The 23,954-nt window shown below is 36.7% G+C and overlaps 2 protein-coding genes across 4 annotated transcripts; one reads left to right on the forward strand and one right to left on the reverse strand.

Moving 5' to 3' along the window:
* Positions 1–3,406: 3,406 nt before the first annotated feature.
* Positions 3,407–10,272, reverse strand: THAP5 (THAP domain containing 5). Its single transcript, XM_002921773.4, has 3 exons — positions 10,069–10,272; positions 7,184–7,376; positions 3,407–6,684 (listed from the first exon to the last, which is right to left on the reverse strand). Exons 1-3 carry the CDS (start codon positions 10,146–10,148, stop codon positions 5,779–5,781), a joined length of 1,179 nt encoding a protein of 392 aa, XP_002921819.1. The 5' UTR covers positions 10,149–10,272; the 3' UTR covers positions 3,407–5,778.
* Positions 9,923–15,450, forward strand: DNAJB9 (DnaJ heat shock protein family (Hsp40) member B9). Of its 3 annotated transcripts, none has more exons than XM_034670650.1 (3): positions 9,923–10,033; positions 12,324–12,550; positions 13,533–15,450. In XM_034670650.1, the coding sequence occupies exons 2-3, from the start codon at positions 12,334–12,336 to the stop codon at positions 13,982–13,984; spliced, it is 669 nt and encodes a 222-aa protein (XP_034526541.1). In that variant the 5' UTR covers positions 9,923–10,033; positions 12,324–12,333; the 3' UTR covers positions 13,985–15,450. The 3 variants fall into 3 exon arrangements, with proteins under 3 accessions (XP_034526541.1, XP_002921822.2, XP_011226457.1); XM_002921776.4 differs by lacking the exon at positions 9,923–10,033 and adding an exon at positions 10,383–10,534; XM_011228155.3 differs by lacking the exon at positions 9,923–10,033 and adding an exon at positions 10,541–10,679.
* Positions 15,451–23,954: the final 8,504 nt, after the last annotated feature.

A 23,954-nucleotide genomic window follows, 5' to 3' on the forward strand; every position in this document is an offset into this window, starting at 1 on the left:
AAATAGCTAAATCATGGAAGGAGCCGAGATGCCCTTCAACAGATGACTGGATTAAGAAGATGTGGTCCAGGGGCGCCTGGGTGGCATAGCGGTTGGGCGTCTGCCTTCGGCTCAGGGTGTGATCCCGGCGTTGTGGGATCGAGCCCCACATCGGGCTCTTCTGCTGTGAGCCTGCTTCTTCCTCTCCCACTCCCCTGCCTATGCTCCCTCTCTCGCTGGCTGTCTCTATCTCTGTTGAATAAATAAAAAAAAAAAAAAAGAAGATGTGGTCCATATATACAATAGAATATTACTCAGCCATCAAAAAGAACGATTTCTCAACATTTGCTGCAACATGGACGGGACGGGAGGAGATAATGCTAAGCAAAATAAGTCAAGCAGAGAAAGACAATTATCATATGGTTTCACTCATTTATGGAACATAAGAAGTAGGAAGATTTGTAGGAGAAGAAAGGGNAGGGAAGAAGAAAGGGCGGGTAAACAGAAGGGGGAATGAATCATGAGAGACTATGGACTCTGGGAAACAAACTGAGGGCTTCAGAGGGGAGGGGGGTAGGGGAATGGGATAGGCTGGTGATGGGTATTAAGGAGGGCACGTATTGCATGGTGCACTGGGTGTTATATGCAAGTAATGAACCATGGAACTTTACATCAAAAACTAGGGATGTACTGTATGATGACTAACATAATATAATAAAAAATTTTTTTTAAAAAAAGAAATAAACCCATTAGTCTTAAACATATGCTTAAAGTCAGCATTCTATAAACCTTGCTACAAAAAAATTGCAGTCCTCCTTCATTTCTTGCTCCTGAGTCAACCCTTTCCAATGATATATTTGGGTTCTTTATGTATTTACCTATTTAATCTCAACATGTTTAATTTGCTATTTTTAAAGTTTTTGCATTTAGGCATTATCTTTTGATATTCTACTATGGTTGATGAGAACTTTGCTTTCTTTAATTACGTCATCCCACTCCTTGCTCCTGGCCCCAGCACAGACATATGCACGCACACACACATACCCCATCTTCCTAATATATTGGTGTTTATATTGCATTTACGTTATTTCAACTATGTAAATGCAGCATGTACTAAGATATAATGGCTTGACCTTTCTACATATTTTGTGTTAACATTTGTTCTGATTTGTTTGTATAGTTGTCTTTGTATTTATTAATTCAACCATCAATTCTACCCCAGATATGTGAGATTCCTCTGAAGAGTTAACACGTTAGTTATTCTACCAACTTTCATGTTCTTGAAGAACTCTATCCTCGGGCCTTCTGACCAACTCCAATTTGGACTGGTGGCTCTCTAGGCCTGTGGTCATTTCCTTTTTCCTATTTCTAATCTCTAGATCAACTGAATGATAAATTACCATCTAGGAAATAACTTTAGAAGCCATTTTCTCCATTTTATTTTATGGCCTTATTTCCATAGGATGCATTTCCCAATAGCTGCCTTAAAGGATACAGAGGAGGCAATATTTTGAGACTTTGGATATAGAATTCTATTTTGGAAATCTTTTCTCCTCAGAATTTTCAGATTATTGCTCTCTTGTCTTCTTGCTTCCAGTGTAGCCATTCAGAAATTTGAAGCTGTTCTATTCTTAGCTCTTTGTGGTTTTTTTCTTGCTGAAAGTCTGTAAGATCCTCTTTTTGTGTCTAAAGTTCTGATTTTTAAAAATAATGTGCCTTGGGGCGCCTGGGTGGCACAGCGGTTAAGCGTCTGCCTTCGGCTCAGGGCGTGATCCCGGCGTTATGGGATCGAGCACCGCATCGGGCTCCTCCGCTAATGAGCCTGCTTCTTCCTCTCCCACTCCCCCTACTGTGTTCCCTCTCTCGCTGGCTGTCTCTATCTCTGTCGAATAAATAAATTAAAAATCTTAAAAAAAAAAAAAAAAGAAAAAATAATGTGCCTTGGTGTGTCCCTAATACCACACTTTAAATTACTAGAGCTCTTTTATTTTCATTAATACTCCTTTATTAAAAAACATACTGTTTGTTTTCAACCATGCAACATACTTCTCAGTAAATGTTAAGTATAGTCGGGTTCTTTTCCCTAACATTTCTTCTACCTACATAGTGTTTTCTCTAAATTGCTGCTTTCTACTCATTTTGCTATCTTTAATATTAACTTTCAATTGACTGTTGACTGTCAGTTGGCAGGACACTGATGAAAATCTCTGTATTCTGGAATGAGTTATTTCCATAAGCTCTACTACAAAGCAATACTTCTCACCTTTTGCTGTGTATGAGACTCATCGGAGAAAATTTTTAAAGCACAGATACTCAGATTTTATACCAGACCAATTGAATCAGTTTGGGTAATGAAAAAATTTACAACTTCTCAAGTGATTCTGATGCAGTGGTTTTAAGAATCACTGCTGTACAGTGACTTAGCTGGACTCAGTTGGAACCTCCAATGTAAAATCTTCTTGTTCTTTTCTCACGAGGTGGTCAAATTCCCAAGAGAAAACTAGAGGGTATAAGCTTGGTTGCCATAGTTCTGGAAACCATATATGTGACAGAGGCAGGGTTGGAGCTATTTGGCTTATAAACTTTCACTTAATACCTCTTTTCAGTATAGTATCCCTGCCCATTATCTCTTCTGAAGAACTTCTGTTTCATCCTCTCTAGAGAACGAACTTCCAATCTTTTGACAGTTTAGAAAAGGGACACTGGCCAAGTCCCAACTCCCACTGTGTGGGATGACTGCTGCTTGTTAATAACAATTATTTTTTTTTAACATCTCTTCACACTCTTTCCTCCAATTCCAGGTATCTGTTGACTTCAATTACCGTCTTTCATGATTCTGTGATAGAAACTGAGTTGCTTGTTGGCTTCTTCACTAATATGTCTGATGTCTCATTTTCTAGAGCCTCTCCATGTGGCTTTGGCTTTTCCAGCATGGTCTCAAAACACACATTTTATAGGGCATCGGGCATTCTAAGAGATACTGTTCCGAAGAGGAAGTGAAGGGTGCCAGGTCAATTAAGGTCTAAGTTTGGTTGGCTGTATCACTTTCACTGTATTCTATTGGTCAAAGCACTCACATAGCCCAAAAGATACAGAAATAAATTCCACCTCTTCATAAGGGAGTGACAAGGTCACATTACAGAAGAGAATACAGAATGAGATATATTCTGTAGCCATATTTGGACTTCCTTTTTAATTATATAGGACAGAAAACAGCAAATATTTTGGGGTGGGAATAGCCTTCCACAAGAAAATCATTTCAAATAGCATAGCAGGTAACTGGTAAATTGTACTGTACATTGAAGACATGGAATGTTTCAAAGATTATGTGAAGATTTACGTCTATCCCTCAACATTCTAAAGGTTATCAAGGACCAATTCTGTAAGAAGGTTCTTGACTTTAAGTGACAAGAATCAAGTAGGCAAATTCAAAATATTTGTCCAAACATTTATTGAGTGAATTACATTGTCAAAGAAACCAGTGATTAATGAAAACCCTGCTTTAAAAAGCTTACAATCTAGTCAAAAGAACAGCCACAGATATCATGATATAGAAAAGTGTAAGGCAAACATTGTTACAATGTTATAAAACAGCCCTGTAGGAGCAGAGAGAAAACAATTTTGACTGGAAAAAGGGAAACAAAATTCAACCAAATCTGCAATTTTGACTGGTTGAATTTAGGGAATAAAATAAGCATGAAGAAAGTCACCTATATGGCATGTTTGGAAAATGCTAAGTAGTCCAAGTGTGGCAGGATGAAGAAAATCACAGAGGATCATATATGGTAACAAGCTTGGCTTTATTCTGTAGGTATTCAAGAGTAATTTCAGATTTCTGAGCTGGGAAAGTTAAGTAGCGAGTGGATGATGCAGTTAGGTCTACAGGTGAAGTAAAAAGCTGACAGAAGAATATAGAATGATATGGAAGGGACTGAAAATATTGGCAAGATTAGCTAAGAGACCCTATAATAATCCAAGTAAGAAATAAAGTTGGGCAGAACCCACAAATATATTTAGAAGTTAACAGGCTGAAAACATCCTGAACTGAATACAGGCAAGCCAAGAAAATATCTTAAATATTTATAATTTACTAAGTTTAAAGACATACAACTAGTTTAAATTATTCCTGAGTAAACTACAGCTTTAAACAAAGAGAAATTACAATGTACACAATTAAAAACAGAGTTGAAACATTATTTTATAATGACTTATCGAAGTTATTTTCATCTACACTATTTGTTTTAAAGTAGTACTGTAAAATGCAACATGGGACTACCTAAAAATAACATATAAATTCTACCAATTATCTGCATATAATTTATGCAAAAATTTAAGTTTTTTTTCCTCCCATGGTCGTATAATAAAGATATCTCTATATCAACTCTTTGTATTTAGCGCATATTTATATAATATAAATTAATTTTATTAGCTTGAAAAAAAACTTAAAAAAAAACAACTAAAAAACTAAAAGAAAACTGAAGTTTGGCCAAAAATAATCACCATGAAAATAATTAGTACTATCTGCTGTGCAGTCAACTAATGTTTATTGAGCACCTCCTATTTTCAAGAACCAAAAACACGTTGCCTCACAGAATTCTCAAAACCCTCTGAGATAGGTAATAGTATTTTTTATAAAAAAAGATGAGAAAAGTATGAATTGGACTGATAGGAACTTGCTCAATAATATAACCAGCAACATTAATTATATTAACTGCCAATTTTAGAAGATCATTATTTTTCACATTTCTGTTGTTCCCACTAAATCTTTGCTTTCACATTTTTAAAAATTCATACAGATATAAGCAGTATTTTTATTTATATCACCATCATTCCTTTCCTACTTGTCTAAGAACATTACCACATATCTATAGTTTCTTGCTTATAAATTTTAATAAAATAATGTAAGTGGACATGTATAATATCAAGTACTACTCTATCATTCTGGAATTTAAAAATGACAAAAGCACACATTTTAAAAAGCTACACATTAAACATATGCAAGTTATGATTTCTAAAACATAGTAATAGATACATTTTAAAAATTAACCCCATTAAAATTTTTGGTTTATAAATTATTACCTTAAATACAGAATGTTAAGATTAAGTGACTATGTATTATGATGGTCAGCTACATAGAAGGTACTGAAACACATATTCTTTTAAGTTTAAAGTACCTCTCCTACAAACTGGGCTAATGGAAGGTTATTTTAGTTCAAGTGGAACAAAATCACAAAAAGAGTACTTTATTATTACAAATAACTGTAATCAACAAGTCAAACACCACAGAATTCAATTTTGAGGATAATCCAATAGTAAATAACATCAAATACTAGCCAACATACAGTATTATAAAGTATATATTACCTTATAAAAAAGTCATTCTATTAAAAAAGTATCTTAATAGAAAGGAGAGAAACTATAAACAAACAGACTAGACTTAATAGGTGCCCTTATTTTACAGATTACAGACTGAGGCCAATGGTAAAACCAGGACTGATACCTGAGCCTGATTTCTCTTCTGGGCTCCTTCCACCATATCCATGTTCTCATTTTATGAATCATCTTATTTATTCACTCTACTTTAATTTGGAAGATTACCAAGTAGGGAAACTTTTTCTCTACAGCCCAACAACTCTCTAGTTTTTCTTAAAAATGAACATTACAAGAACAGGAGGCAGTTTTTGATGTTAGAACACTTTCTTAGCTAAAGATGAGAACTTTATACAAGAAAAAGTTCACTTTACATATAATTTGGTTTGGCTGCAAAAAGCTTATATAAAAGTCATAGCATTAAAACCTCTACATCATTGTAACTTCGTACGTTGTGAAATGGTTTTCTATAATCTTGACATTTTCCTCAGATAGCCAGTGTTCCTGTTTTAACTGCCTTATAAGAGCTTCCAAAGACTTCAATCTTCCAAGAGTTTGTTGTTCTTTTAGCTCAAGAAGAGTTATTTTTGAATGTAGTTTAGAAACTTTCTGCCAGAGATGTTCCTTATTTATATCTTGTCTGCAGTAAGAATGTTCAATTTGTAGAACTTCTGTCTCATAGTCTATATCTTTATATAAGGAGTCTTCAGTGTCTAGATCTTCATTTTCCACGGTTTCTTTTTCAGAAGATACAAAAGAATTAATTGGTTTGGAATTTTCTGTGGGTACAAAAATGGCAATAACAGATTCTTTATTTGCATTTAATTCTTCAACTGTCTGAGTGATTGTGCTGAATAAGAACGGACTTTCCTCTGCTGACTTAATTTCCATGGAATTATTTGTAAAGTTTGAGTTAGCAAGATGATTCGTAGTTATTTCAAACACTTCTTGGGTTTCCAAAGATGGCTGAATATCTTCTGAATTTGAAGTTGTCAAAGTAATAGTTGTAGAATTTAGATTCTCAAAAGATGTATGAAAACCACCTATGTCTTGGGTAACTGATGTTTCCAAAGTAGATACTGGTTTTCCAATATCTTGTTTAACCAGATTAAGAGTTAATATGTTATTTTGTATACTTTCTGGTTTTGGAGGTGGTAGCTTCACCAAGGTAGATGAATTAAGTAATTCTGTGTGTTCAGGGAGGATATCTGTATTAACCGTAATATTCTTTAGTTCATTTGATGCAAATGATTCTTGTGACTTGGCTTTTAGGCACACTTCTTTCTCATCATCTAACTTTTTCTTCTGAGATTTTTTTTTGGAGGGGTCTTTTTCCTAGAAAATAACATTTTCAAATCTAAAGATGTCCTCACTAACCTTATTCTCTTATTAGTCGGTGCTGAATATTTAATTATAACTTTGAGCAGTATATTGGTAAGAAAATTTACGCAGTTAAAAAATGTTCTAAGCATGTAACAACTCAAATACACTTTAAAGTGTTTCTTAAAAAATATTAAGCATATTTAATACATGATGGAAATATTTCTGATAACTCAAAGACCGGTAACAAAATCTTAGATCATTAACTTACATTAATAACTTAATGATTTATGTATATGTTATCTTTTGTTCTTCAGTTTAAATTTTTTTAATGGTTTAAATTTGTTTAATTATCAAACTTTTAGTAAAAGCATAAATCAGTCTTCCTTTTTCTTAAATATGTTTTCCCAGCAGTCACCTTTCCCTCTCCCTCCCTTAACCTCATTACCTGCCACCCTGCAACTACCACCCTGCTCAGTATTATCCCTCCTCCCCTATGCTCTGCCTCCAATACCTGATTGTCTTCAGGCAAAGAAAATATTGTTGGAATTGCAGTTTGTTTCAAATATCGAATACCCCATCTGATGTCAAGAGAGTCAGGAGTAAAATGGTCACTACACAGGAACTGGTATTTACTGGGTACCCATGAATCTCGTTTCATATTCTTTAACCATTTTTCAAGTCTTTCTTTGTCATGCAGAGGAAACCTGAAATTAAAAAAGGAAAACTTTGCTATATTTTTTGCAAATTCCGGGACTGCATATATAGGTAACCTATGCATTGAGTGCTGCAAAAAAGCAAAGCAACCATTCACACCATATAAGAGCACCTTCATGGCATTACTACATCATCTCCACAGTAAAGATGACTAAGCTCTAAGATGTGTAGACAAAGCTTTTCAGAAGAATGGCTGGTAAGGGCACTTGGGTGACTCAGTCGACTGAATATCCAACTCTTGATTTAGGCTCAGGTCATGATCTCAGGATCCTGGATCAAGCCCCACGTTAGGCTCTGAGCTGAGTGCGGAGCCTGCTTGAGATTCTCTCTCCCTCTGCCCCTCCCCCTACTCTTGCATTTGCATGCACACGTGCTCGCTCTCTAAATAAATAAAATCTTTAAAAAAAAGAAGAAGAAGAAAGGCTAGTAAAACATAACTTGAGTCCCTTTAAGTAAAATATGTGTGTTCCAACAAAGGATAAGATCTCATATTTTCTGTGGATTACATTTTATTTTTATTTTGTTATGTATTTTGCCTAGAACTACATAAACCACAAAGTCCCGTTCAAATGTATTCTATACTAATACTACAAGTCTTGTCTTGTCTGTAATTCAAGGAAGTATTAAGCTTTAGGCTCTTATTTATATTAACGTTTTAAAAATAAGAAGTTAGTTCAAACAAGTGATTTAATTGACAATGAATACTAAATCTTATAAAACTACTAATATTCCATTCCCTTTACCACAATCAACCTCAATTCTACCCATATGTAATTTAGTCTAATATTTCTAACTGGAAACCTTAAAAATCAAGCTCTGAAAGAAAACTGACACAAGAACTAAACATGTTATAAGAACACTCAAATATTTTATAACATGAAATAGATCAAACAGAAAATACAGAGAAAGGTAAGACAGGTCTTTATAGGCGTTGTTCCTGTGTTGACAATAATCTGTATTTAGCGATGGTGCTAACAGACTGAAATGTGTTTTATAGGCAAAATTGAGCTAATGAAAGAATTGGAGAGAAAACTTTTTCTTACCAGTCTAAATAGATTTCAGTTAAACTGTATTAATTGTATTTCTGTTTCTTTCAATGATTTTATGACAACAGTCTAATACCCTTTTTTCAAAAAATAGTAACATAAGGTTTCTCATCCAAAAAGCAGCAATTGCACATTCCCTCTCAATACCAACCATTTAGTTCATGCTTTTTATAATAGCATCCCTCACCCTCCTTCCCAGCAAATGTTGATAACATCATAAGATGCTAAGGAAAAGGAGTATGGGTACTTTATAGGAAATAATTTTTAACCCAGATACCCTCACGTGGGAAAATCAGATGATCCATCTTTGGAAGTTCTTACCACAGATAGGATGTTCATACATGGTTTGAAAATTCCTTAACCTTGCACACATCAAGAATTCAGGTTATAATTATATAGACGTAGCCAGAAAAGGCATTTAAAGACAAAGAGAATTTTTTCAGAGGACCTGAATTCTGTTAGCCATAGAAAAGTTCACACCTTTTCTGCTACATCCAAAATGAGAATATGCCCTTTACAGTATTTTCACATGTAATCTCATGTATAAGGATGATGTCTGCAAATTATTTCTATAGTTCCTATATACTACGTTACCAAATAATTTTTAAAAACTCACTCTATGAATATATTTGTTGGTAACTGGACGGCAATGCTTTCTCAGCAGGTCAATCTCTGGAATAGGTTTCCTAAACAACTTAGTACCTTTACAATGGTTCATTTTGTTTGGTAATTTTGTTTCACTGTCTTATTAATTCCCCCCAAAGCATACAATAACCACAGTACAAACTTAACACTATATGCATACAAAGGGTGAATTCTCAAATTAATATACAGTACAGCTTGCTACAGTGTTAGCATTTAACAAATTCACTTCTTCAAGTCTAGTGCTACTAGGGGAATAAAATTAATACAATTTCTACTCTGAGGATTATATACGGAAATAAAAAATAAAAAATCCACTTTTGGTAAATTCACATTTTTGAGGAAAAAAATCTATAACTGACTTCCTCTGACATTATTATTTTTCCCGTGGTTTCAGGAAATATTTCCTGGCAGTAGTAATTCGGCACAACACTTAGCCTGTTCTCTGTACGAATGAAGAAAGAAGAGTATACACAGAGCCCTGAGCAGGAGATAGGTTGTAATTCTGGCTCTCTCACAAAACTTTCAAGGTAACCTTTCTGAAAGGCCTTAGTTTCCTCGGGAGAAAAATGGAATTAAGGAACATCTATGTAACCTAACTCAGAGAAGGTGTAAGCTAACTGTTGCGTGCACCTTCCCGCTTGGCAGGTTTGATGTGTACCTTAAGTGGTGGTTAACGTCAACGACATAAGATCAGCTGCGGTGGGGAAACGCTCCGAAAACCACGGAGCACCGCCCAAACTGTACTTTTTTAAGTGGGTTATTTTACACCCCAAAAGGCCCCTATGCCTCGTCACCAGCTCCGTGACGTTGCTCAGTTAGGACATTTTTAGGTAAATTGAATTCGAGCCTTCACGTCCTTCTCCCCGCGCAGTGAAGGACCACACCGGGAGAGCCGAGGACGAATTTCCAGATACCTCAAACCCTAGCCCCAGACGCCACAGGACCGTGGCCCAAAGGTAAGGCTGACACTTCTGCTCCAGGGACGACTTACGGATAAAAACTCAGCTTCCGGTCTTTACTGCTTCGTCCCCGACGGTTCTTACAGCAAATCGCTGCGCAATAGCGAGGCATCGCTTGGGTGCGGCCCCAAAAAGGCCGGCCCGTTAGGGGGGCAGCGTAACCTCCTCGCCAAGGTGCAGCTGCAAATCCAGGCCTCCCGAGCCACTGCGCCTGCGCTGAAGTCGGCCGAGAGGAAAGACGCCGCAGTCGTCGACTCACTTCCGCTTCTGCGGGCTTCAGCACCGCCCTTTCTGGAGGTTGGGGCCGGAAGTGACGCAGAGGCTGAGCGGCAACAACAGTTTTCCACGTGCGCGTAGGGCGCCAGGGTCAGGTGGGGAAGCGGGAGCCAATAAGGAAGCGTTTCGTGTAGGTCTTCTCCTGAGGTGGCGGCAGCTGCGGCCGCCGGCCAGTGGGGAGCTGGCTGAGAGGGGACGCGGCGGCGGCTGGAGGAGCGCTAGGTCTGTGTGCAAGCGGGAGTGGGGCGCGCGGCAGCTACGGGAGGCCTCGGAGACCCGGGCGAGGGGCAGGGCCGAGCAGCTGTGTGGAGCCAGTCGTCGGTCTCCCGGCGCCTCTGCTCTGCAGCGGAGCAGCAGCGGTCAGAGGGTGCGGATGAGGGATGAGGCCGGGGTCGCGGGGAGGGGTGTTTAGAGCGTTCTCTGGGCCTCGGCCGGTCTTTGTGGACTGACCTGGCCTCGGGATCCGCCACGGTCGTCGCAAGGCTCTCAGGCTGCCTGGTGTTGTTGAGGGATTAGGAAAAAGGACATGACCGAACCACAGAATACGGCGTTTTGTGTTTTGGGTTGGCTGCTGGCTTTTTCGGGCGTCGGACAGCTCCTCCCAGGGCTGGCCTCCGGGCCGAGAACAGCCGTGAGGGCGGCGCCAGGCCGGACCGGACGAGTACCGGTCGTCTTGGGGTGAAGGCTAGAAGGTGCAACCCAACCGGCCATCGGCTTTGGGGAGTAAGGCCCAGGCAGCCGTCCCGTGGGTCCTTCTTGGAAAGAAGTCAGTATGATACAAAAGTGGGCCTACAAAAAACGTGTCAGATAATAAACTTGAGCTGTGGAGTAACCTTTATTAAACCAGTAATGTGCCTCCCTATCAGTTTTAGACTCGCCCTTTGACTAGGGAAGTACCTGCAGTGTTTGTGGCGTCCACAGCACTCGCTTGGTTTGCGTTCTTTAAATGAGGAGGTTGTACTTGATCTTTAGTACCCGTGACTATGAGTAACTCTTTGGAAAGGAGGAATCCATCTGCTAATTACGCTCAGGAGAGGCCACAGGAGAGGAAGGCAGGCAATTTCCACAAACCATAGTGTCTTTCGTCAGCCTTGTTATGTCATCATAGGTTATTAAGAACTAGTACAGAGTTCAAACAACAGGATCACATTCGTTTCGCATCCCAAGTCATTAAATCTATACTATCCAGAATTCTAAGCTGAATTCTTAGGTAAAGCTTCTTTAACGTTAGAGAAATATTTTAACGATTACGGAGAAGTTTGAACATAAGTACTTAACTTATCTAAAGTACAGACTATGAAAGTTTATTTTTCTGGTAGCCTTAGCAGAAATCTTAAATTCTATTATGAGTTTTTAACAAAACCCATCTGTTCATTTTTTGGTTAAATATTTGGGATCTTAGAATTAAAAAATCACTACATTCTATTGTATTGTCAATATTAATATGATACTGAGATTCTCTGTTTGCAGTCCTTGCTGACCTTGCTGAAATAAAAGCTGAGGTTGGTGCTTTGGGAGGGAGGATTACCAATTCAGACAATCTGGGCTGTTTACCTTGGTAATGTACTTTTTTTTTCTGTGACATTAGATACTTTTATTTTTAATCCTCTTTGAATTCTTGAAAAGAAAATTGACATCCTTTAAAAAATTATTTGGATTATCCACCCTCTTTACAATTTTTACAAATGATGAGTCTTCAGTATTTACTGGTAAAAAATAGTTATTGAATATTTTTGTGTTTATGACCAGAGTATTAGTGAAAAGGTAAATCGAAGAAAGATTTTTTTTCTCAATTTGGTTGAATTACATTTGCTTTTGACAAGGTTACAACCAACAAAGAGATAATAAAGCCTGTAAAAATGAAATAACATGGGAATAAGTACAAGATATTATATGCTTAACATTTTGATTCTGCATTAAGTATACTTTGTATCCTAAAAGTTCAGTGGGTTTCTTTTAAAAGAAAAAGTCTTAAAATTAGCTGCATGGATAATTTCTTTTTCTTTTTTAGGATATTAGACATGGCTACTCCCCAATCAGTTTTCATCTTTGCAATCTGCATTTTAATGATAACAGAATTAATTTTGGCATCAAAAAGTTACTATGATATATTAGGTGTGCCAAAATCAGCATCAGAGCGCCAAATCAAGAAAGCTTTTCACAAGTTGGCCATGAAGTACCATCCTGACAAGAATAAGAGCCCTGATGCTGAAGCAAAATTCAGAGAGATTGCAGAAGGTAAGTTAAATGGTTATGTCTGAGGTCTCACAGATACTAACTAGTAAAGGAGAATGATAGCTAAGAAGTTTATGTATTTGGAGATACTGTGACGATGGGTGGCAGAATGGAGTCTACATTTAAATAAAGTGAGATTGTTGAGACTATCTTTTTATCACAATTACTTGGATTCTGGGATGGATGAATGAATGGTAGTATAAATTTTTATTGTCAGATCTTAAAATGTTGAAAATGTATCACTTCATTCTTCTGTTTATGAAATTGCTTATTGTTTCCATGTTAAAAGGAATTTTAGGTACTCAAAACTTCTATGCTAACATGGAACGGTTTTTACTAAGTATGGAGATTAAATATAAAAATACTAAGTATAAAACATTTAAATAGACTTTGAAATGTTTTCGGTTTTTTCTTCACTTCATCTATATTTAAAAGCCACATTTGTCTTTTGAAGGAAAAGTATGAAAGAATTTTTATTTAAGACTAGTTCTAAAACAAATTGCACCTCCTGATCATTCAGTAATTAATGGTGGGTGGAGGTAATTGAGTAGAGAGTTGGAGTTAAACACTTCAAATAGTAAGGAAGTAAAAAATCTGAATTCTTCTTAATTGGTTATATTGGGCCGTTAAATTATTGAATACAAGTCATGGTTTTATCCAAATAATATGAAAAATAACTCTAATTTTTGCCCACATGCTTATTCGTAAGTAATGGTAACACTCATTTAATAACAAATATTTATTGGATATTTACTAGGGGCAGACATTATTCTAACAGCTGATAATACTACACAGTAAATAGGACAAAGGCCCTACCTTTTGTAACTTTCATTTTAACTTTTTTCCTATGTTTGTAATGTTTTGGCTTTATTGGTGGTGTGAAATCCTTCCCTAAAATAGAGAGTTGAATTCACTTATTTGAAGAGTTTTGGGTATATGTAATTTTCATTACTTTCAGTTACTAAAGTATTTTTATTTCCCTCAGCATATGAAACACTCTCAGATGCTAATAGGCGAAAAGAGTATGATACACTTGGACACAGTGCTTTTACTAACGGTAAAGGACAAAGAGGTAGCGGAAGTCCTTTTGAGCAATCATTTAACTTCAATTTTGATGACTTATTTAAAGACTTTGGGTTTTTTGGTCAAAACCAAAACACTCGGTCCAAGAAGCATTTTGAGAATCACTTCCAGACACGCCAGGATGGTTCCAGTAGACAAAGACATCATTTCCAGGAGTTTTCTTTTGGAGGTGGACTTTTTGATGACATGTTTGAAGATATGGAGAAAATGTTTTCTTTTAGTGGTTTTGACACCACCAATCGGCATACAGTACAGACTGAAAATAGATTCCACGGATCTAGCAAGCACTGCAGGACTGTCACTCAACGAAGAGGAAATATGGTTACCACATACACTGACTGTTCAGGACAGTAGTTCACTACTTTTCTGTTCTCACTAAACCCAACTAGTTGACTTTTCTTCAGTATCTTTGATGCAAAACAATTTTCTGTGAACTATTTTGACAAGTGCATGACTTCACTTAACTTGATATAGATATTAAATGTATTTAAATGGTTTTTGACAAATTCAGCAACACTCAGTAGAGAAATAGCTAATTATTAATTTCCCCGATTAGGAAAGATTCTTTAAGAAAAAGATATAATTCTGCCTGGTCTTTTTTCTCTAACTGCCCTTGGGCTTACTTGCGTGGCCAGTTTTATTACCAAGAAAAGATTGAGTTCACCTGATACATATATAAAGGTTAAACTTTGAAACTTATTGTAGATTTAAATTGTGTGAAGTTGAATGGTTTTTGCAGTGAAACCTTTGCTAATTTAAAATTGCATGCTCTGCAGCATCTCTGACTTGGGTTGCTAAATGTATATGAAACTGTAATTGAGTCATTCAGCAAAGGATACCATTATCTTTCCACCGAAAGCTTCAGAAAGGCATGATTTAATATTTACCACAGAACCATACCTTTCTGCAGTAAAATTGGAGTAAAGGAAATGATTGTAATGCTCTTAGCCATTTAGGCTGAAAGAAAGTTAAAAACTTTTGAAATATTACCAAGAGATTGTTACATGTTTGGTCCCTGGCTAATGATTTTGTAGCATTGAAATCATAGCTAATTTATACATCTTTTCACATTTCTTTCTTAGTTGTCGGCACTCTAGGTCTCATTTGGATTCATGTATTTTTTTGTGTGTGTGGTTCCTCTTCTTTGCACTCATCTTTATCTAGAGATTGACTAATACCTCATTCTGTTTGTAAAAACAGCCAGTAATTTCTGTGCAACCTTATTATGTGCAATATTTTTAAATCCTAAGAAATGTGTGCTTTTGTTTTCACATAGACTTATTTCTTTAGTTTGGCACTTTTTGCATTATACTCCATATGAGTATTAATCCTATGGATACATATTAAAACTAGTAAATGTCTCATACAGCATTGTATGTGAGTGAAAGAAATATAATATTTACAATATGATGTTCTTGGTTCTCATTTTATTGTTAAAAGTTTATTCTGTAATTCTAGAGCTATGGAGGGTATATAAACAAGGCAGCTGCTTATGCTGACCATAGACCATATTCCAGAAATTACTTTCGGCTAACCTGAAAACCCTGATATGGCCTTGTTTGGTTGCCATTTGGTAATTTGTCTTACTTTCTTATCATCCTCCTTCCTTCACAAATTTTGGTAGCTTAAAGATTTTGTTAATTATAATTTTGGTTTTTTTGCTTGTTAGGAGCAAGTATTCTTTCCTCTTTAGGCCTCATTGGGAAAAAGGAGAGACATTGCATAAAGCTATATTTGTTAATTACGATCTTTAATTTGAAAACTGTGAAGAAAATGAAATTCTATTAAATTTGTGTATCTTAATTATTTTCTGAAAGGTATACCTACTGCTTTTGTTTGATAATAAGAAAATAGCCATACCCTAAATTTTGTTCTAAGGATCATCTGTAGCCTATCAAACAGAACAAATGAGGCAAGGAAAAAAAAAAAGCCATTTTCAAATCAGAGTTAACTTTATATTATTAGCATCTGTCCCCTTTTTCTTCAGGGCCTGATTATCCCTTGTTTTTCCCATTCTGAACATTTATTTGAATCCCCTCTTTTTCTTTCTTTCTTTCTTTTTTTTTTTTTTTTTTTAAATCTCCCTTTTGACTTTTTGGCGTAATTTTTGCAAGGAAAAAATGGACCCTGAATCTTATACACTTAAGGTGCAAACTAAGTATCAAAAAGATACTTAGGTAATTGTGTGTGTGTGTGTGTGTGTGTGTGTGTGTGTGGTTTGATAGATAAGCAACTGGAAGTTAGACCAGTAATCAATATAGAAGTTTCCTCAGTAGCTCTTTCTTTTTAGTCTGTACAGGTGTACAGATAGAAAATGGAAAACTTCTTAAAAAATCACCAATACAATAGCTCTATACTCCCTATGCAAATCAACATGTGAAATCTGTCAGTCTTTTTTGTCCTTCTAGGCAAAGTAGTAATATATATAACATGAATTTTAGTCTTTTTGGGACATCACTAGATTAGAGCTTGATGTAGATTTTAGGTTTAAAAAGCAAGGTTTTATTGGTCAAGGGTAAGCAAGAACTGCCTAGAAAACTAATTCTACAATAATGTTGGATAAACCAAATATTACTGTCCTTTATTTGACAATGGCTCTGTACCTGTGAAAATTTCAAAAGATCTTGTCTTGAACAAATTTCTGTAATTCAAGTTTTCTGGTTTGAATATGTCTTGAATTGGATGCCATAGATATAGTAGACGTGAGTTTTTTTGGTGCTCCAGAATTGGCATAATTAACTCCTGATCTTATGGTTGATTTTAGGCAATTTTTGTGCTGTGAATTTCAGTTTCAAGCTGAGTTCTATGAAAATTGAGGTTGGTCCAAAGACAACTAGAAATTTGTACATTCCTACAGTAGTTATTTTAATTTTCTGAAATGGAAGTTTGTTTAGCAATTAAAAGGACACACTGGAGGAAGAAGAGACCACTGTCAAACAGAATAAAGAAGATATTGGTACCACCAGTACGTTTCTAAAAGTTTTTATATTCATGTCAATGCTGGTACCTTCCGTTCCAGATGACAGGTTGAATATAATCATCCAGCCATGATTGTTTCCCCTCTCTCTTGGTCCCAATGACTAAGTATAAGAATGAACTCATAAAAGTGCTTGGAAAACAAGAGTTTTGAGACGTTACAGGCAGGGAGGTATAAAGCAGAAGTAACTGGATGGAGAGAAAAATCAAAGAACCACAGCCAAGGTATCCTGGAGAAGTTTTAAGGCTCAGATTTGGGTGGGTGGGGATGGGAGGAAACAAAGAGAAGGAATGGACCAATATTCAGTCATGCTAATTCGTTGAAGAATTGTCTGGGAACCCCCACCTTTTCTTCTTTCTTTCAGCTAAACTGTTACTGAGATGGTTTTTAGGCTTTACCCTAAAGCCTAAAAGAATAACTCTTCAAAGATACAGATGATCCTATTTCTAGGGAGGCTCCTCCTGAGGGTATTAAGGTGCCATAGAAAGTAGAGTAGAGGTAAAGTGAATTTTCACTTGGGGATGGGGAGGGTGAGTAATGGCAGCATTCCACTGCCAGAGTAAAGCCTCCTTACTTGGGCAAATGTAGGGAACGATAATTTGCATGCTGCCCACATACTCACTTGTAGGTGCCTGCTGGTTGAAATGTCCTGCCAACTTAACACAGAACCATAGCTTCTGTTCAAAATGGATGTCTGATGCAGGCATAGATAATAATTGCTGAGGAAACTTGCTTTTCACACCTATCTGCATTTTGATGTAGTCCTTCATAAAAGATGTACAAGGAATATCAGACATTTAAAGAAAATCAATAGCAGGGAAGACAAACCCCAACATCCAACCCTGATGAAGAAATATAATTCAGGAGATAATTGCAATACTAGGAGATTATTTAAAATTGTAGTATTACAGACTTTTGATAAAATATTGTGCCAATGAATCAGGCATAGGTCGTTGTCGTACCTAACCTGCTTCAAGATTTCTATCTGATGATGGTGTCAGAAAGGATAGATGAAGCAATTTACATGTACATCAACTACAACCAAAGTCACTGGAAGATAACAGTAGATACGTGTTACATATGTTCCCTACCCTTGCAGGCATTTGACCCTTTTACAAAATTCATATTCTTCCTCTTACCTCAAATTTGCTACTCAAATTCCTTCCAAACTTTTCTTCAGATGTTATTCTATGGTGAAACTAGTGAAGAAAACCAGAATTCGCCACCTCAAAATACGCCTTTTAGGCATAAGAATTATTTTAGGCTGATTACTTTAAAAAAAAAAAAGTAGACACCATAGAAGCTCTGAAAACCAAGAATATGTTGCCCTTTGTAAAAGACATTTACATTTGTAAGGAATATCTCCATTTGTTAGGGTGTCTCCCTCTGCACTAGGAAGAGGAGGATGACTAATCTCTAGAAACTAACTGACCAATGGAGAAGGCGTGGATTTAAACCCTGTTTAACAACCTCACTCTGGTTTACTGTGCTTTACCTGAAAACCTTCCATAACTGGCTCCCTCAACCCCAACATCTTTTGTCTTTTTCTGGAGACGGTATTTAAGGTGATAGCTTGGGCCGTTTTGGAGAGTTACTCAGTGTTCCTGGGTATCTCCCACAGATAACAGGAGGTATACATGTTATTGAGCATCTGTTTGTTTTTCTTCTGTTGTTCTGTCTTTTTTTACCGAGGGAGGGGGGTGAGGAAAGAGGTGCCTCAGTCAAGAACCTGGAAAGGAAGAGGGAAAATTATTTTTACTTCTTTATAGTAGATAATTTGTTGTGCAGGCCTATTTATTTTTATTCATTGTAATAATGTCGTAGAGTGCCAGTGCTTACATTCCAGTGCAAGAGGACAGGCAATAGCCATAGTAAATAAGTAAATTACTATGTTAGATGATAAACTTTACAGAAAAAATGTAGCATCGGGGAGGGATATGGGATATTGGGAGGGTGGGGAGGCCACGCGTGTGTTGCAGTTATCAACAGGATGGTCAGTATAGGCCTCACTCAGAACGTGAGTTTGCGTAGGTTTTGTGGTGTTTGCATGGAAAATAGAAGCATGTATGACAAGTTCTAGGAACAGCAAAAAAGCCAGTGTAGCTAGAGGCCTGTGAACAAGGAAGAGTAGTTGGAGATGAGTCCATAAAGGTAGTAAGGGTAGAGAGCAGGACAGATTATGTAGGGCTTTTTGGCTTCTGTAAAGAATTTGGCCTTGCAATGTGTTGTGATAGCTGAATTATGCAAATAATGACTTCACCTTCCGTACATTAAAAAAAAATCATTCTAGCAGCTGTGTTGATAATGGACTATAGAGAAGACAACAATGGAATAGGGACACCAGTCGAGGTATGTCAGTATTCCAGAATGAGGAATTGGTGCAGCTCACACAAGGCACCAGGATGATAGCAGTAGAGGTGGTGGAAAGTGTTTGGACTCCACACATAATCTTCAAGTAGAGCCAGCAAGATTTGCCTATGGTTTGGATATAGGCATGAAAGAGGAGAAAAGGATGATTCCAAGCTTTGTGTTTATAGAGAACCAGAAAGATAGTTGCCATTAACTAAGATGGGGAAGGCTACAGGATAAAGACATTTAAGAAGGAACATCAGAAGTTCCAACTTGGGCATACAAACTTTGAGACAATGTCGAGAGGGTGGAGATATGTCTGGAATTTGGGGAGAGAGCTGAGCTGGAAATGTGTATTTTGGAATTGTCAACATACAGATGATATTTTAACCCTTGAGACTAAATGAAGGCACCAAGGGAGTATATATAAAAATCTAAGAACTGAGCCCTCAGGTGCTCTAAAAGTACAAGGAGAAAATGAAAAACCTACAAAGGTATATGAGAAGAAATAGCTAATGCGTTAAGAGTTTTGTGTCTTGGAAGAAAGTGAAAAAAAGTTTATCAAGAGGTAGAAAGTGATCAGCTTTGTGAAATGCTGCCACTAGGTCCAGTAAGATAATCCCTAAGAACTGACCATTGTGGGTTTCCTTAGCAATATAAACGTCAGAAATGACTTTGATAGGACCAGTTTCTATCGATAGGGCTTCCTCCACCTGTTTGAAGCAGGTTTAAGAGAATGGCAGCCCAACTAAGTGCTTTTAAAGAAATTATTTGGAAAATAATTAATAGTGGATATATTTCTGGACAGAATTTTTAACATGGAGGTTTTAGCAGAGTTTCAATTATTACTCCTGTGTAGCAAATAGTGTGTTCTTCAGAGTGGTGTTCTATAGGATGTTAACAAATATGTTACAAAAAAAATCATGTTTAGATAATTTTATGAAATGTGGATTAAGATTGAAACCTTGTCAGATATGTTTTCTTAATAGGTGGGTACAATATTGTGAATTATACAAAATACATATTTGGTCATTTAGATGATCATAATATATTTCTCATATATATTTGGTTTTTGTCCCCAGTTCATAGCTCAGAGTTCACAAGCCTCTGGGAATTTCCTGTGAGAAGAGTGATAACTGTGTCTTTTGTTTTGTTAATGAGGTGACTTTGGGACCACACCCAGTGAGGGGGCTGGCTGCCAGGAGAACCAACCAAGTGTTAGAGGGTTGGAATTTTCAATCCCATCCCCAGTCCTCCAGGTAGGGCACAGGGGCAGGAGGTTGAATCAATAGCCAATGACAATGATTTAATCAATTGTGCCTAAGTGATAAAGCCTCCATAAAAACCCAAAAGGAAAATGCTCAGAAACCTTCCTTCCCAGTTGGTGAACGTGTGGAGGTTTGGGGAGAGTGGTGTGCCTAGAGAGGGGGTGGAACCTCCGTGCTCTGTCCCCATACTTTGTCCTGTACATCTCCTCCATCTGTCTGTTTCTGAGTTATATCCTTTATAAAACTTGTAATCTGGTAAGTAAAATGTTTTTCTGAGTTCTGTGAGCTGCTCTAGCAAATAAATCAAACCCGAGGAGGAAATGATGCGAACCTGCAATCGTAGCCAGTTGGTCAGAAACACAGGTAATGTGCTGGGCTTGCATTTGGCATCTGAAGTGGGGCAGTCTAGTAGGACTAGCTGAGCCCTTAACCTGTGGGATCTTATGATGTCTCCAGGTAGCTAGTGTCAGAAGTAAGTTGAATTATAGGATGCCCAGCTGGTCTCCAGAGCATTGCTTTGTGGTGTGGGGAGAAAACATGCCTCCATGTATTGGAAATTTGAGTTCCAGAACATACCGTTACTGGCTTCTCAGAGCTTTCAATATGCTAGTCGATATTATGAATTTCTAGCAGATACACCAGTTATTGTTTGCCATATTTACTGGACCATGGAACCATTTAATTATATCCAAGTGCGCCACCAACAAATTTTGGTAAATACTGACCTAAATAATACTGAGTAAAAAATCATAATGAATCTTTTGAACATGTGCATGAACACATATTAAATAATAGTTAAGAGCAAAAATGATGTGCTTATGTTTCCATTCTGTTTGAATTAACTATCTGTTTGAATTAACTATGACCTGAAAAAGATCCTATCAGACCCATTATGAGTTTATTTAGTCTTGCCTACATTTCATCACCATGTTTTTCTTTTGATCACTGCTATAGTTATTTAAATAACATTGTTTTTTCAGGACTATACACCTATAAAGTCATCACCAAGCAAAATGGGACAGTACAATTTAATTAAATGAAAAACTTTATTATTCTCCCAAGAAAATAAAAACTAGTCATTGCTACTAAATTGTATTTTTAAAAAAGATAGTATTTGAGAACAAAAATTAAAATGTGACTATTAGGATAAAGAACAAATGCTTCTTGGTGTCATCCTTTACTAATTGGACCAGTATTAGCAGCTAGTGGTATCAAACAGGTTCTGACACTTGAGTAATGAATTGTGGTTATTTCTAGTCAGTGAGGAATAGAATAATCACACCCGCTCCTATATGTATACATACATTTTCTTGGTGAAATATCCTTTGACTGTGTCTGCAAAATAATGGGGTAAATGGAAACAGATTGAAATGCTAATATAGTGAATAATTTATCACAGTCTTTTGAGAATTAATTCCTTTTTCTCTTTGTATGTGCATAAGTAAAAATTACCTTATTCCTAGTACCAACTTTCGTAATAAAGTTTCTGGCAAGTGCTGGCAAGATGGTCTCATCTTGTGAGAGAATATAAGGATTATTGTCTCTCCCAACCCCAACCACACCAAAAAAAAAATCACTACAAAATGGTGAGAGAGAGAGGGGAGAGAGGATGGAAGATACCAAGCCTAGAAAAGCAACGTATAGAGTTTTGTTGGGAAGAGCTGCCAAGAAATTGGTTGGCTAAGTGGGGTTAAAAGAAGTTTCCCTGCAGAGTAGCAAGAATTAATTTAACATCTGAAAAATAATACCAGGTGCTGAAGCAGAATGGAGCAATGTCTTCAAAGATCTTAGGAAAAAATGCTTTGAACTTAGAACTTTGTAACCAGATAAATTATTAACAGAAGGTAAGACAAAAATGAAGCCATTTTAAAAATGCAAGAATTCAAAGATTATTACCCACGTATTCCTTATGGAAGAAATACTGAATTTTACTTTAAATTACAATGTGCAAGAAAGGGTACGAGGAAAAGAGGGTAGCAGCTGAGTATTTTTCTTCATGAAGGAATAAAGAAAGCTAGAAAGAAATCAAGAACATACATTAGAATTTGACACTTGGGAATTTCTCATTTGAAAAATAAGAATTTTGTTTCTTTCATGGATCTAATTAATTTACAACTAAGTTGTTTACATAATTATAAGTATTTTTCAATCTACAAATAGTACACAAAAGATTTAATTATTTTTATAGGAATTATGTAAAATGTACCTCACATATTGGGAAATGGAAGGAAAAAGGAGAGAAGGCAAGGTGGAAGAAAAGATTAGTGTATTAGTTCTACCATCTTTCATGGTAGGTAATCAGTTGATTCTGTTGAAAGTTGATGAATCAAAGACCAGTAATTTAAGCATATATCACTTGCAGTTTTAAGGACCAACATGAGAAGAGCTGCTAACATCATCATTTCTGAGGTGTAGCACTGAGAGGCCAGGGAAAACTTACTTGTATTTTACATGAACCGGTGATGTTTGAATTTCTGTTTGTGAATGCATTTTTTTCTACGTTAGTATATACTTAGAGAAAAACAAATAAAAAACCAAAAATCTGGTCTATCTGTTAGGATGCCTACAGCTAATAGAATACCCCTAAATTTACACAAGCAATAAACTGCTTCTTCTCTTGTCTAACAAAGAGCCCGGAGGTCAGGCAGCGCTTGCCAGGAATCTGGCTTAGCTTCTTTGTAGCTGTCCTCTGATCTCCTTGTTGGCTTTTTTCTCATGGCTGTTATGAGCAATGAAACCTTCTTTGGAAGGCTTTCAAAGAACTTTCCCTCCCATCTTATTGGCCAGAAATGTTTCATGTGGCTACATGTCCACAGCTAGACCAATCACTAACAAGGGGAATATGACCACCATGATTGGTTTTGGCCAGTCAAGACCATGCGCTGGGGCTCTTCTCCCCTACAACTCATGGTCTCCTGGAAAAGTACTGACACCTGGAGAAAAATCTGGTGCTCTATTAGGAATTGGAAGGATAGAGGGGAAGGATGTGTATACCACGAATAGTTGAATACTGAAAGAAAAAAAAAATGACTTCAGTGGTCTTGAACGTTTTTACTTCTTTTATGATTTATTCTTTACTTTAGATAGAATCTTTAACAGAGGATTGGGCTTTTCTGTCTGTATCCCCAAATAGTGGCTGAGGTTTTGTTTGAGTTAGGAACCAACCGCACTTTAAATACTATAGAATCTTGGCTTCATAGTTTTAACATTTATGCTTTCAACTATTTGGAACAGGCCCCAGAGTTCCATAAAAAAGTAATTTGTGATTTTTCTAAAGTACAAAATTGAATTCTGTGCCTTACTAGTCTACTATTTGTTTAGGTAGAAAGCAGGCCTAGCCACCTATTCAACATCTATGTATCAAAATATCCTTGGATAGTTTCTATTTGTTAATTATGTAGGCATTTTAAGAGTGAAATTATTTGCTACATGGTGTTCACTAAATTAGAGATCCAAGTCCCTTTCATCAAAGTTAAGGCTATTATATTCCATTTTTGTCTTCCTTTTTTTTTTTTATGGCCCATTTACCTGATCAAATCTTCTGCCACCCACCTCTCTGTTCTGCCCCATTGTGCCTCAGTGAAACCTCATTTTTCCTCATTTATTAGAATACTGGCTTTGAATTTTTATCTACTGGCCTGTAAGGAGTCAAATCGACACCTGGATTATTTCTCTTAATCGTGGCCCTACCAACTCATTGCTTTCATCTCTTCCCCGACCAACCTATGCG

The sequence above is a fragment of the Ailuropoda melanoleuca genome, chromosome 1, assembly GCF_002007445.2.
Source record: "Ailuropoda melanoleuca isolate Jingjing chromosome 1, ASM200744v2, whole genome shotgun sequence".
Classification (NCBI taxonomy): domain Eukaryota; kingdom Metazoa; phylum Chordata; class Mammalia; order Carnivora; family Ursidae; genus Ailuropoda; species Ailuropoda melanoleuca.

Bases quoted from the DNA above. Each gene is read 5' to 3' on its own strand.
- DNAJB9 (XM_034670650.1), top strand. From the start codon at position 12,334: ATGGCTACTCCCCAATCAGTTTTCATCTTTGCAATCTGCATTTTAATG. The intron at 12,551-13,532 runs GTAAGTTAAATG...TATTTCCCTCAG, and splicing joins ATTCAGAGAGATTGCAGAAG to CATATGAAACACTCTCAGAT.
- THAP5 (XM_002921773.4), bottom strand. From the start codon at position 10,148: ATGCCTCGCTATTGCGCAGCGATTTGCTGTAAGAACCGTCGGGGACGA. The intron at 7,377-10,068 runs GTAAGTCGTCCC...TTTTAATTTCAG, and splicing joins CGGAAGCTGAGTTTTTATCC to GTTTCCTCTGCATGACAAAG. The intron at 6,685-7,183 runs GTATTGGAGGCA...GTTATTTTCTAG, and splicing joins CTTTGCCTGAAGACAATCAG to GAAAAAGACCCCTCCAAAAA.